Here is a 13959-nt window from a genome sequence, read left to right as displayed (position 1 = left end):
TTAAGGTTGAGGTAGACGAACCAATCAGGAGCAGAAGATGAGGGAGGCAAAATAGACTCATTCCAATTGAGAGCGATCCAATCTGGGCTGTTCATAGTGGCCTCGAATGCTTAATCGGGCCATGTTCCACGGTGCCTATATAGTGCCCGCCGCCGGTTACCCCTGCCGAGCCCGGGCGCCGCCGCCGCCGCCGCCTCCTCCTCGCAGACAGAAATGGCGACTCCGCCGCCGCCTCGTACCGGAGACAGAAATGGCGACGCCTCCCCATGTTGGAAGTATCTATTCCTTCCTTTGGATCGTGTGCAGGTCAGCATCTTCCAAGCTCCTGTACCTACCTGGCTAGCTGGCTCCATCTCGGACTCGATCCAAACAGGGAGAAAGACAAGGGTTAAAGTGCGCAGATTCGCCGTGGGGGGACATGGCGCACTGTCACCGATAGCGCCAAATTTGGCCACTCACTTAGTCACTTGTATATGAACTGGGCGACGACTGACTCACCGCACCTTCCGCCCCGGCGGCTCGAGCGAGCAGGGCAGTGCGCTACCTCCACCCTGACCCTGACAAGACTTTAGTTGACTCCATAGAGATTGCTCGCCGTGTTGTTCCGATCTCTTGTTGGCGATCGCTGATTGCTTCGGATTTCTTGCAACCATAAATATTATAGGTAATTTGTTGATCAACTTTCTTTTCCCAATCGTTTTATCATCATCTTTGATTTCACATCAGTTTTTTTTTCTACACAACTGATTCATTTAGCAACCGACTTTTATCTTCCATATGAATTCATTTCCATAACTCTTAGTTTATTTAATAGATGCAATTACTATGACTCGACAATGAAAAATGCTTACAATGAGTCAAAATTCTAATTCGAACCACAATTTTGATTTAATAAAACCCATCTACTGCCAAAAATTACCTTCTTCTCTCTTTTTTTTAATTGTTCTATTCTTGTTCTTATATTGAAATGAAGTTTAATGTACCGTCCGGGCTCATCGATTATATATACGATAAGGATTGAAGATGTTATTTATCACAGTAATATTTTCCATAGTTAGATACTACCTCCATCCCAATATAACAGATCCCTGTCCAGATTTGTAGTATTGTCCTATCCGTTCAAAAGTCACTATATTTTGGGACGGTGGGAGTTTTTTTTTTAGTAAATAAAAAAGCTTTAGGTCCGTCGATTTTCTTTCTTTCTTTTTTTCTTTTGATAGGCCTTCATAAACTAGTTGATATATATAGTATAAGTTTGTGCATCAAATTCCATCTCATTTTAGTACGGCAGTATCTACATAAGATTTCCAATGCAATACTGGAAATGGTGATATCAATCTCTGTCTTTTTTCTACAGGGTTGCCTAGTTGGAAAGCAAATAGGATATGGAGAATCAATCAGGACAACCGCAGTACGCCATGGCTGACCAAGGATTCCACCCTTTCTCACCATTCATGTTGGCGCCTTCTACTACCATGCAGCAGCATGTGGGCTCCTCATCCAGCACGCCAGTAATTCAAGTGGCAGCTCTGCCGTCTCATGCATATTATGGTAACATAGATGTAGCTGATGATGGATTCCACTGGAGGATGTGTGGGCAGAGTACAATTCAGGGTGGATTGTGTCCAACGGTATTCTCCTATCAATGTGCCCTACCAAACTGCGGGGTCCGGAAATCGATAACACGCTCTGCAGATGGACAGACCATCGAAACAGTTTGCAAGGGCTGTCACAACCACCCACGACAGTCACTAAGGTGGCTCGGAGATGGTTCAGAGCGATTGGAGCCTATTTCTCAAGAAATTGTGCTACTTGAGGCATCAGATGCCTCAGGAGCTGCTGGTGGACCTTCAGTGCCTGGGACGGGAAATGGGCACGGCCAGTCGTCTGGTTCAAGTGATAGCTGCAGAGACGATGATGGTGATTTAGGAATTGATGGGAATGCTTCTGTTGGTGATGCCAATGCAGTGAAAAGGTAGTTTCTTTTCTTACTTCCTCAGTTTATTTTTTAAGCTATGATGTATAATTGTATAAATGGTACCTTGGGGACAGGGATCAAGGGGCTGTTTAGTTTGTTGCCAAACCAATCCCACCAAACATACTTTAGCATTAACAAATTTTGGTATTGTTGGGATGTTTTTGGTTTGAACACTTACCAAATTTTGATATAGTTTTTATGAGTAGAAACTTTTGGAGTACCAAAGTTTTGTAGGATACCAATGGTTAAAATATGTTTGATTTATTATCCTATTAAAATTTAGTAGGGTTAAAAGTGGCAACAAACCAACTTCCATAAAATTGAATATACATAGTTTGTCCTAAATATTTTTGCTTTTCTTATTGACATGTTGCACTTTTACTCAGCGGACAGGTCCCAGCTCCAGCCAAAGAGATCACTGTGCACTCTGCATGTGAGGTTGATATTTTGAATAACAGTGTTCGTCATGAAAACCCACAACCAAGGTAATCAATAATCACACTGTAAATTCTGCACATACATTCTCTCACAACCTCCTTTCCCCTTATTTTAACTCTCACCTATAGCGATGCGATTGAGTTCCCGCATGCCTTTCAAATAACTTCATGTCAAGTACTGTATCTTGCAGGGCTTTGCATGTTTTATTCTTTTAGTTAACTTATTATTCACAGGCCATTACTTCTTGATAGTGCTAGATGCATGACAGAAATATTACAAACAATCCTGTCTCCTAAGTGCAATCCTATCTTTGCGCACTAATTACCTTTTTTTAAAAAAATAAAAAAATAAATTCTATCGCGCGGCACTAATGATGTGTAGTGAAAAACATGACCAGTTTGATGCATTATAACTAATTTTGTATTTTTCATATGCAATGTATGTTTTGGTTTAAATAAAGAAATAATGATAAAGAGTACGTTGGAGCACAATTAGTTAGTAATGCTATATATATGTTGATGCCAGGAAAAAGGTGCGATCTAAGTCCACGGTGTGGGAGGAATTTGAAGTTGTGTTAATTGATGGAAAGGTTCAAACCGCTGAATGTAAGCATTGTAAAAAAGGCCTCAGTGCAAAAACTTCAGGAGGAACCAGCCACCTAATACGACACTTGAAGATCTGTCCTGCACAGCATGGAACCAGTAGGGTTCAGAAAAAATGTTCTTCACTGGCTGATCTACCTATTGTAAAGAGCTGGAAAGATGATCAAGAAAGTTCTCTTGACGAGATTATTAGGTCAATAGTCTCAAACCTTTGCCCCTTCTCTGCCATGTACAGTGCAAGCTTTGCACAGTTTCTAGCTGGTAGAAATCCGGTTCTTAACATGGTGCAGCAAGCTACCGTTGAGGAAAAGTTTCTTAGTGTTTTTCATAACGAAAAGATGAAGCTGAAGGAGAAAATAACAGCTACACCTGGGGGAGTTTTCCTGTCACTAGGCGAGTGGCAGCGGTTATTTTACATTCAAGTAAGAGTTGCTTGTTTAACTGTGCATTTTATAGATGAGGACTGGAAGATCAATAGAAAAACAATAAGATGTTCTCTTTCAGTATTTGGCAAGTCTGATATTTTAAGCTTGTACCCGCATTGGCAATCTGACATTGTTCTTGCTGAGAAGGTGTTAAAGGAAGTAGTTCAAGATTGGGGTCTTTTGGATAAGCTTTTAGGAGTGACACTACAGCGATCAGTGGATAAGAAAGCTCCATTACACTTGGAGGATGACATTACAGGAAGGAACTACCTTCTTTCCAAATGCAGGCTATTAAGTATCCCTTGTATGGTAGATGCCCTTCATGAACTTATGGACTCCACCGTTTTGGACATGGAATCGACATGGTCTCATTACATGACAAGCTCCCCAGAGCGTAAGCAGAAATATCAGGAAATTCTATCACAGCTGCATCTAGACCGTCCCTCTCTCGGATCAAAAGGCTGGTACTTCACATTCTATTTTTCTGAGGCTGCTTTGCAGTTCATCAAATCATTTCCACTTCCAGATGCTAAACCAAATTGCCAATCAGGTCCTTGGGAGCCATCTTTTGATGATCTCGAAGCAACAGAGAACTATTGCAAGATTGCAAGGTCAGCCTATCGTGTAATAAAAGTAGTTTCTGGTCCTCACAATATGACATTTAATTCATACTTCCATGTGATCTGGAGCTTGAGAGCAGCTATACAAGAACTGCCTAGTATAAAAAATATTGGAAGAGTTTTTGATGTGGCATATATGCAGAAGAAATTTGACAGAAATTGGAAGAAGTGGTACTTGTGGCTGTCGATAGCTGTGGTTCTAGATCCCAGATATAAACTCGGATTCATTGAACTTTGCTTCAGGCAAGCTTTTAGCCATGTTGCTGGAATGTATTTCTCCGAGGTGCGTGCAAAGCTTCATGAGCTATACATTCAATACTCTTATGTGAATGAGCAAAGTAAGGAGATATTGGATCACAAGAACAATTGTTCAGATATACAAATTAGTGCTCCATTACATAACAAGGGCCAGAATTCTACCACAGCCCAAGCTGCAGTTGAGGAATTCAAAGAGCTTTATGAATATCTTGGTGGGGGACTCTGTACTCAAGACGATTCTTTTGATATTCTGAAATGGTGGAGGGGTAACTCATCTGCATACCCAACTCTTGCTATGATGGCACGCGATATTTTAGCAATACCTGGATGTGCAGTTTCTACTGAATCTGCATTTGATCAGTGTGATCAACGGGCGGAGCTATTTGATGGAAAATTGCGACCTGAGACAACAGAAGCACTTATATGTGCCCAAAGCTGGATCAAATCATCTGGTACAACTTTGTATGCTTGGCTATATACTCTTCATATATTGCACTATGATGTGTCTAATTGAAATGATCTTGCACTATCAAATAGGAACAGCTGATGCGGATGATGGAAATAAGAACACTTCGTTTTAACCTGCAGTGACCTACGTTGGGTACATCCAGGTCTTTTTCCCCTTCTACACGCTGTTAAATTTTGCAATTTCATTAACCTAATGAGTAATGATCTAACACTTGTCTACTACCTAACTCTTTTTTCTGTCTTTTCATTCTCAAGCAGCTCCGTTGGTTTGTTACAGTTGTTCAGCTGGATTTCCTGTTTCCCATATATCTCTGCTTCTGCATGATCAATAACACCTGCAGCAGTTCTACTCTCTGCTTTTCACCGGGCCATGATTATGAGATCAGGTTTTACTGCACTCGCTGGAGAAATTAAAAGTCTTTTATCTATATAAGCAAAGGATTGTGTTTTGTTTGGAAAATACTCGTATATTTTCCTGAGCTGTTATTATCGTTCAATATTACCTTACAATGGTTTGTAATCATGATATGAGGAAGAATGTAAAACACAATGTCAGTATAATTTCAAATGGCTGTGCATGTTGAGCCAGTAATGTTTGTGAAGAAATTCATGCTTATAAATTGGGTTGGGCTGGCACGGTTTGCACTGGTACATGGATCATAAAGGAAAAAGTACACCGAAGGTCCCTCAACTTGTCAGCGAGATACAAAATCATCCTCGAACCGCAAAACCAGATATATGGGGTCCCTTAACTATACAAAACCGGTCACCCGAGGTCCCTCGGCGGTTTTGACGCCAGTTTTGTCCTACGTTGTGGCTGAGTCAGCGTGGGTCCTGCCACCTCATCTCTTTCCTCTTCTCCCTTTCTCTCGCTCACTTATCTCAGCCGGCGACGGGCAGCGCTGTGGGGAGGAGGCTGCCGGGGGAAGGGGAGAGGAGGAGGTCCGGCAGCCGGCGTCGCGCCGACGGAGGCAACGCCGTGGCCGTCAGCATCCTCGTTGCCGCCGCCGTGGCACAGCGCCGCTTGGCGGTCGCGGGGGGAGCAAGGCGACGGGGAGGAGAGCAAGGCGACGGCGGGAGGAGCAAGGCGGCGGGGAGGAGAGCAAGGCGGGGGGAGCATGATGGAGACGCGGCAGCTGCACCAAGTCCGCCGCTCTTCTCCCCGATGGCCGCCAGCGGAAGAGGAGGAAGCAGCGCGCGGCGGCGGCAGAGGAGGGAGCGGCGCCACCACTTTCACCAGCGCTACAGCGACAGCTTGCCGGCGCCGCTCGCCGCGGAGCACATGACCAACGGCGAGGGCGCCCTGTTGTGGCAAAACCCTCACACACGCGATCACTTGGATAAACACAAGAAAAACAAAAGTGTAGACGCGCGTGAAAGCAACGAACACAGATGAACACAAGAACACAGGTTTTGGTGCCGCGCAACGTCGGTTTTTCTATCTCATTTATTCTCCAACGATTACATGCATAACAAACTAACAGCTTCACCTGTTCAGCCGCTACAACCACTTCCTCCGCGCCATCCCACGAAGTGCTGATCAACGCTGCATTCTCGGCGAGCCACACGCACACGCACTCTCGGCCATGACGCGAACTCTGCGCGCCTCTGGCTCCTGCAACATGTAACAGAGAAACTAACTCGTGACAGAATCCAATGACCTGCCACGGATGCACAAACAAATGAATAACTAACCAGCTAAATGTGACAGGCTTAGTCTAACACGCCCCCGAGCCGAACATCGCCGAGGAGGAGACGGAGCAGGTCCCCGGCGCCGACCGCTACTTCGACGCCCTGGAAGGCCCCGAGCTGGAGACGCTGAGGGCGACGGAGACGACGGTGCTGCCCAAGGACGAGAAGTGGCCGTTCCTGCTGCGGTTCCCGATCAGCGCGTTCGGGATGTGCCTCGGGGTTCCTGCACGTCAGCCCGATGGTGAACCACGTGCTATGGTGGATCGCGCTGGCGCTGATGGGGCTCGTCTTCTTCATCTACCTGCTCAAGGTCGTGTTCTACTTCGAGTTCGAGGCGGTGCGGCGGGAGTTCTACCACCCGATCCGCGCCGACTTCTTCGCGCCGTGGATCGCCTGCCTCTTCCTCGTCCAGGGCGTGCCCCGGCCGGTGACGAAGGTGCACCACGGCGTCTGGTACGTGCTCATGACGCCATGGCGGAGGCGGCGGCATCGTGGTCGGGGAAGCGTGGGTGCCGCGACTGGGGGCGGAGGCAACGACGAAGTCGGAGTAGGCCGTGGGGTGCCGCCGGCCTCGACGGGGTTCTCGCGGCGGCTGCATCGCTCCCCCTGCCTCGTCCCCTTCAGCCGGCGACGAGGATGCTGACGGCCACGGCGTTGCCTCCGTCGGCGCGACGCCGGCTGCCGGACCTCCTCCTCTCCCCTTCCCCCGGCAGCCTCCTCCCCACAGCGCTGCCCGTCGCCGGCTGAGATAAGTGAGAGAGAGAAAGGGAGAAGAGAAAAGAGATGAGGTGGCACCCTGACATGTGGGGCCCACGTGGGTCCCACGCTGACTCAGCCACCACGTAGGACAAAACCGGCGTCAAAACCGCCGAGGGACCTCGGGTGACCGGTTTTGTATAGTTAAGGGACCCCATATATCTGGTTTTGCGGTTCGAGGATGATTTTGTATCTCGCTGACAAGTTGAGGGACCTTCGGTGTACTTTTTCCGATCATAAATTCGTAAGGAACAAGTCTGCTTGCCGTCCCTCAACTTTATGTCGAGTCTATATGACATCCCTAATCCCCAATACCAAAAATCTCTACCCCTCGAGTGTTTAAAACTGTGCAAAGTAGGTACTATATGGCAGTATGCATGAGTGATTTTCGCTGACGTGGCATCCTAGTCAGCAAAGAGAGAATAAAAAAATTAGGCTGAGGACGGCCTGGCCAGGGAGGCTGAGGCCGAGGATGGCATGGTCTACGAAGGGCGGCGGATGCATCCTCACTTCCCTCCGGCACTGCCACCACTGCTCCACGCGCGACGCCACCACCGCTGGCATGCCAAGCCATTCCCAACGGCATTCACCTCCATCTCCGCGGCATAGCAGACGTTGGCGAGGTCGATGGACGAATAGCGACCGGAGTGCGGCATCGACGTGGCGTGACGGCTCCCGTCTCTCAGGTGCGGCATCGGTTGGAGAGGGAAAGGGCGGCGGTCGGCCGCCTCGACTCCTCTCTCCTGAGTGGCATGGACGGTAGGAGAGAGGAGACGAAGCAAAGGCGGCAGCTGGTGGTGCAGACTAGCCGTCGTCCGCCTCAACCTCACCGGTTGTGCCGTTCTCATCCTCAGCTTCTCCCGTGCCCGCCTGCTCCCACACTCCCTTCTCCTCGTCCTTGTCATGGGCCGCGCCATCCTCGGCCTCCCCGTCGCTGACCATGCCGTCCTTAGCCTCCGCCTCTCTGTGCCCTGCTACCAAAGCTTGGATGGACAGAAAGGCGCATGTCACTGTCGTGTGCTTGGGGGAGAGGTGGGAGAGAAGTTTTTCTTTTATATTTTTAGTGTGACTTATATGTGGGCCCTAAATTTTTTTACTCTTATTGCTCATTAGAATGTCACGTCAGCGAAACCACCTATGCATACTGCCATGGGATCTACTTTACACGGTTTTAAATATTTGAGAGGTAAAGATTTCTGGTATTGGAAATTAGGATGTCATACGGACTCGATGAAATGTTAAGGGACGGCAGGTGTACTAATTGGTTATTTAACTTTTGTGATGGGCTTAGCGCAGTTGTAACGAAGCATAAATTTTGACAATCTAACCCTTTGCAAAAACTAATTTTATAAATGAACCACGGCCAAAACTTTTTTTCAGAAATGACATTTTTATTTAGCGCCAAATCGTATGACGCTGAACTTAGACACCTCATCGCCACATCAACTGACATTGAATGCCGTGCCACCGCAGATGGGAGGCTGAGTCGGCGTGCCAACTTGCATTCAGCGCCGTGCTATTTGGCGTTGGTTGTCTAAGTTCAGCGCCACAAGATTTGGCTCTAAACAAAAGGGTCATTTTTGAAATAAGTTTTGGCCATGGTTCTTTTGTATAATTAGCTTTTACAAAAGGTCAAATTGTTAAAATTTGTGGTAACGAAGATTCAATCTGGGCCGTCCATTCTCGGCCCAAATTTCTAACTGGGCCATGCTTCCCCATGCTTTCATTCATAGAGCTCGCCGCCGGTCAGGTCACCCATTCAGCCATTCTATTCCCCTTTACCGGTCAGGTCCCGGCCGCCGTCTCCTCCCGTCGCAAACCCCAAACAGAAATGGCGCCGCCGCCGCCGCCGCATCGCTTCCTTTGTCTCGTGTATAGCTCAGCATCTTCCAGGTCCGAGGCTTGCCTGCTCCTGGAGCTGCCGAGGAGGGGCAGGGCACCTCGACCTGGTTGGCTGGCTCGCTCGATCCAAGCAAGAAGAATCGCAAGGGTAAGATGGGTAGTTCACCGTGAGAAAATATTTTCTTCAGTCTCCTGATAGTGATGGCAATGTTTATGAGTTTATGTGTTGGTCATTCCTTTTTATAGGAACAGCAAGACGACTATTTCCCATAACCCCACCGCTCGGCCTGGCTCGAGCAAAAATCCACCTTGACTTTGAGTTTCAGATGTGTAGTTGACTCGGTTCCCTGGATGAATCGCCATGTTGTTGCGATCTCTTGTCGGCGATTGCTGCAATCTTCGGAATTTCTTGCAACTATAAACAGGTAATTTGTCGATTAGCTTTCTAACTGCAAGTCCCCAAGTTGTTACTATTTCTCTTCTTCAGAAACGGAGTAGAAAATACGGTTTTGCTATTTCACTTGCGACAGTTTTTCGGGTTCCTATCTTTCACGTTTTCGTCCATAGGATCTTGCATCAAGATTCAAATTCCATTTCATTTTAGCCTGCATTCTCTACAGCAGATTCCCAATATGACGTCGGAATGGTGCTGTCTATGTCTACTCTTTTCCGCAGCAATACCTATTTAGAAAGCAGTGAGTCTATAGCAAGAGCAGTAATTAAGCAGTTCTATTCATTTAGGAAATGGACAATCAATCAGGACAACCGCAGTACGGCATGGCTGATCATGGATTTCGCCCCTTCTCAGCCTCAATCTCGGCACCATCTACTGCACAGCAGCACACGGGTTCTTCGTCGAACACTGCAGTAATTCAGGTGGCAACCCCGCCATCCCACACAGATTATGGTAACATATACCTAGCTGATGATGGCTACCATTGGAGGATGTGTGGGCAGAACACAATTCAGGGTGAGCCATGCCAGACGATATTCTACTATCAGTGTGCCCAAGCAAACTGCATGGTCCAGAAATCGGTCGCACGCTCTGCAGACGGACAGACCACTCAAACATTTTCTATGGGCGTTCATAACCACCCACAGAGGTCAGTAAGGTGGCTCAGAGATGGTTCAGAAAGACTGGAGCCAATGTCTCAAGTTGGTGTGCTAGTTGGGGCATCAGATGCTGCAGGGGCTACTGTTGGACCTTCAGTGCCTGAGACAGGCCTGCGCAGCGGAGGCGCGTTGTCTCGCCGCTCAGTCCGCCGACCCCGCGTGGCTTCAGGGGGCCAACGCCGCCAAGAAGTCCCTCCGTCGACCCACCCGTGCCGTTCTCTTCGCCGTCATGCTCACCCCCTCGGTCGCCGGTTGAATGCGCGGAGCGTGGCTGCGCCTCTCTGTCGCCGGCGCGCGCAAACCCCCCTTCGGAGTTCGAGCATGTTCCACCTGGCGACCCGGAGCTCCGGGTAAACAGGGAGATCTGTGTGCTGCCGTTCTCGGCCGCGATGAGGGAGCGGGAGGCGCAGCTCCGGCGGGCGGTGGTGGCGGTGGTGGTTGGGGCGGCTCGTACGCCGTCCGCGGCCCAGGTGCACGACGAGCTATGCTCGGAGTTCTCTCTGTCTCCTCACAGCTTCTCGGTACGCCGTTTCTTCCCGGAGGATTTCCTCGTCACCTTCCAGTCCGACGAAATCTTCGACCGTGTTGCGCGCCGCCGCTCCATCCCTCTCGGTCAGTTCCGTCTCTTGGTCGCGCCTTGGTCGAGGCAGCTGCATGCGAGGGAGGGGTCGATGCTTTTCCGGGTGCGGCTGCACCTGGAAGGGATCCCCGGTCACGCCTGGGATGAGGCGACGGCGGCTGCGGTGCTCGGTTCTTCCTGCCGTATCATCTCCTGTGATCCGGTCAGTTCCTCAGCCAGTGACATGGCGGTCTTCAAGCTCTACGCTTGGACCTCCGACCCTGCCTCCATCCCGAAGGAGAAATGGCTGCGCATTGTCGAGGATGGTGGCCCGGTTGTCACGCCGCAGGGCACCTGTGAGCGCTACCTCGACTACGTCGTTCTCATCCACCTCACCGCCATGGAGGATCACATCTCGCCGCCGGAGCCGTACCTCCCTTTCGCGCCGTCCAGCGGTGATTCTGGTCGCCCTAGCTCGGACGACTCGGACGACGGCCCTCCTCGACGGCACTTCTTCCACACCTCCAGAGGTCGACGAGATGGTTCCCCCCCTCCGCCGCAGTCCGGTCAGGGCTCGACAGGCGGCGGTGGAGGCGGTGGGCACAGGGCCGCTCCGGTGGCGGTGATGCCGGCGGAGCTCTGTTCCGGCCGCCTTCTTCGGCGGGCTGGGGCGCTGGCGCCGGAGAAGCCTGTCCGGGCTGTGGCCGGCGCGGAGGCGGCCATGGCGCGGCGGAGGAGGCCTCGTGGTCGGCGACGTCAGCAAAAGGTGCTAAAGTGGAAAAGCAAGTTCTTAAAGCTTAGCCCTGTTCGCAGCTGTTGCAGGTGGCAGCCACGAAAAGGACAAGACACTTCTGAGCCGGTCTCGGTCGCAAAGGCAAAGGAGAGTTCTGCTCTGCAATCTCTGTCTCTTGGCTCTGTGGTGGGGCAGGAGGACAGGGAGTTTGTCTTGCCTGTGAGCGCGGCGTCTGAGGCTGATTCGGCAGTCTCTTCGAGGAGAGACATGGTCTGTCAGTCCCCACTACCCCCTGACGCCTCGTGGGAGTGCTGTTGGCGTACAGACTGGCGTACGGACTGCCCAGTTCCGGAGGCGCACGATCCGATGCTCGAGGAAGCTTCTCGACGACCCAGGTTGGGCTGGCCGCCTCTCCAGTTGGGTTGGAGGCCCAACAAGGCGGTTTGGTGCTATCGACTGTCGCTGGGCCGGCTGTTGAGTCAGCTGGGTCTCGGCCTGAGGTGCAGTCACAGCCCAGCCCGCTAGCAATGGAGGAGGCCCACCATGACGCTTCTACCTTCCTTCAAGGGTCTGTTTCAGCCCATGCAGACCCGTTCCTCTCGGTCGTTCTGGCAGCAAAGCCAAGCATGGCAATGGCAGCGCCGGGTGAGTCAGCGCTTCCGCCGCCTGACTCCGTGCCAGACGCGACACTTGGAGTGGAGGCTGTCTCTGCTCCTTTGGTGTGCCCAGAACAGCATTTGGCGGCGTCCTCGACGCCGTTATCACAAGTTTTCTCTCCGGTCTCGGCTTTGCCGACTGCCTCCGCGGTGGTCGTGGTAGCTGAGATCGGGGGGCCGTTTCCCGATGAGGTCGTTCCGGTAGATGAGATGGCCGCATCTCCGCCTGCTCCATCTACTGCCGTGTTCGCAGCGGCTGTGGAGGAGGCTTCAGCTCCGCCGCCGACGCTTATCACCTTCTCCAGGAGAGCCAAGAAAGCAATCCCCCCGGCACTGCTTCCCCCACCAGCCCCTCAGCAGCCGCCGCAACCAGCGCCGCTGCAGACGCCGCGTCGCAGTGTGCGTCAAGCGCTTCAAGCGACACATGGCGCCCCAACTTTCTCCCGCTGCCAGTCAGTGTTAGCTAAGAAGATGGGGGAGAAGGATACTGCTGTCCCAGCTGCGCCTGCACCGACTGTGTGTACTATCCAGCAGTACAACGAGCTGTTCGAGAAGGAGCTGTCTCAGGATCAGATGTTGGCGCTGGCCGACCTCTTTGGCATTTGTCTACCGCCTCCTGCCAGCGCGGTGGTCATCTCGCCATTGAAGGCGGCCTGAGCCACAGTCTCGCTGTTTTTTGGTCGCCCCCTTTTCTTTTTTATGTCGAACTGCAATTTTAATTTCCTTGTCTGGAATGTTCGGGGGCTAAATGATAGGGGTCGCAGGGATTCTGTGCGTACCGTGGTAGCCGATGCAAGGTGTTCGGTCGTTTGTCTCCAGGAAACCAAACTGGATGCTATCTCTGTACCGTTGGCTACCCAATTTTTGGGTCCTAATCTAGCAGACTTTTGCTACCTGCCCTCCATTCAGACAAGAGGAGGAGTGCTCTTGGCCTGGGATCGTAGCGTCGTTTCTTGCGATTCGCATTCTCTAGGAGAATTCTCTCTTACAGCGCGCCTCTCCTTTTGCGATGGGAATTCCTGTTGGATCACGGTCGTTTACGGTCCACAACCCGACGCAGATAAGGTGCGTTTTCTGCAGGAACTTAGGGACACCAGAAGCACCCGTGATGGGCCGTGGATGGTCGTTGGTGACTTCAACTTGATTTACCAAGATCAGGATAAAAATAACTCCAACCTGAACAGAAGGATGATGGGTCGCTTCCGGCGGGCGATCAATGACCTGGCGCTGAACGAACTTCATCTGAATGGACGCTCTTTCACGTGGTCGAATGGATGGGAACATCCAACGTTGGAGCGTCTTGACAGAATATTCGTTACTTCGGACCTAGAAGAGCTCTTCCCACAAAGTTTCCTCAAAGCTCTTCCTTCGGTGATTTCTGATCACTGTCCACTGCTTCTTTCAACACTGCCTTCTCTTCCGGCGAAAGGGAGGTTCCGGTTTGAGAATTTTTGGTGCAAATTGGAAGGTTTTGAGGAGGTCGTTCAGGAAGCATGGTCGGCTGATTGTAGACTGCAGGATCCAATCTCCCGGTTGGACTTCAAACTAAGATCAACTGGTCGTGCTCTCCAAAGCTGGAGTGACAAAAAGGTCGGCAATGTAAAGTTGCAATTGGAGATGGCCCGGGAACTCATCGGCAGGTTCGATCGCATGGAAGAATCGCGGGGCCTTTCCGGCCAAGAGCGTTTTCTTCATCGCGAATTGAAAAGGAAGTACCTTGCTCTTGCCTCCCTTGAGCGAACTATGGCAAGACAAAGGTCGCGCATCTCTTGGCTGCGAGAAGGCGATGCCAACACGAGATTTTTTCATCAACATGCTG

The 13959-nt window shown here is 50.7% G+C and overlaps 3 protein-coding genes across 4 annotated transcripts; all 3 read left to right on the top strand.

Moving 5' to 3' along the window:
* The first annotated feature begins 173 nt into the window (after positions 1–173).
* Positions 174–5377, top strand: LOC4344890 (zinc finger BED domain-containing protein RICESLEEPER 2-like). Of its 2 annotated transcripts, none has more exons than XM_015792671.3 (6): positions 174–664; positions 1358–1975; positions 2365–2463; positions 2942–4773; positions 4859–4932; positions 5048–5377. In XM_015792671.3, exons 2-5 carry the CDS (start codon positions 1386–1388, stop codon positions 4900–4902), a joined length of 2565 nt encoding a protein of 854 aa, XP_015648157.1. In that variant the 5' UTR covers positions 174–664; positions 1358–1385; the 3' UTR covers positions 4903–4932; positions 5048–5377. The 2 variants fall into 2 exon arrangements, with proteins under 2 accessions (XP_015648157.1, XP_015648158.1); XM_015792672.3 differs by having other exon boundaries at positions 180–664; positions 4865–4932.
* A 4582-nt stretch (positions 5378–9959) lies between these two features.
* On the top strand, positions 9960–13033 carry LOC136351075 (uncharacterized). The gene has a single exon (XM_015793598.3). The coding sequence runs from the start codon at positions 10582–10584 to the stop codon at positions 12007–12009; it is 1428 nt and encodes a 475-aa protein (XP_015649084.1). The 5' UTR covers positions 9960–10581; the 3' UTR covers positions 12010–13033.
* On the top strand, positions 12012–12797 carry LOC107281901 (uncharacterized). The gene has a single exon (XM_015793725.1). The coding sequence runs from the start codon at positions 12012–12014 to the stop codon at positions 12795–12797; it is 786 nt and encodes a 261-aa protein (XP_015649211.1).
* Positions 13034–13959: the final 926 nt, after the last annotated feature.

This window comes from Oryza sativa, chromosome 8 (assembly GCF_034140825.1).
Source record: "Oryza sativa Japonica Group chromosome 8, ASM3414082v1".
Taxonomy (NCBI): domain Eukaryota; kingdom Viridiplantae; phylum Streptophyta; class Magnoliopsida; order Poales; family Poaceae; genus Oryza; species Oryza sativa.
The sequence above is the reverse complement of the archived record's forward strand: the minus strand, read 5'-3'. Positions and strand labels throughout refer to the sequence as shown.

Bases quoted from the DNA above. Each gene is read 5' to 3' on its own strand.
- LOC4344890 (XM_015792671.3), top strand. From the start codon at position 1,386: ATGGAGAATCAATCAGGACAACCGCAGTACGCCATGGCTGACCAAGGA. The intron at 1,976-2,364 runs GTAGTTTCTTTT...ACTTTTACTCAG, and splicing joins GATGCCAATGCAGTGAAAAG to CGGACAGGTCCCAGCTCCAG. The intron at 4,774-4,858 runs GTACAACTTTGT...ACTATCAAATAG, and splicing joins AAGCTGGATCAAATCATCTG to GAACAGCTGATGCGGATGAT.
- LOC136351075 (XM_015793598.3), top strand. From the start codon at position 10,582: ATGAGGGAGCGGGAGGCGCAGCTCCGGCGGGCGGTGGTGGCGGTGGTG.
- LOC107281901 (XM_015793725.1), top strand. From the start codon at position 12,012: ATGGAGGAGGCCCACCATGACGCTTCTACCTTCCTTCAAGGGTCTGTT.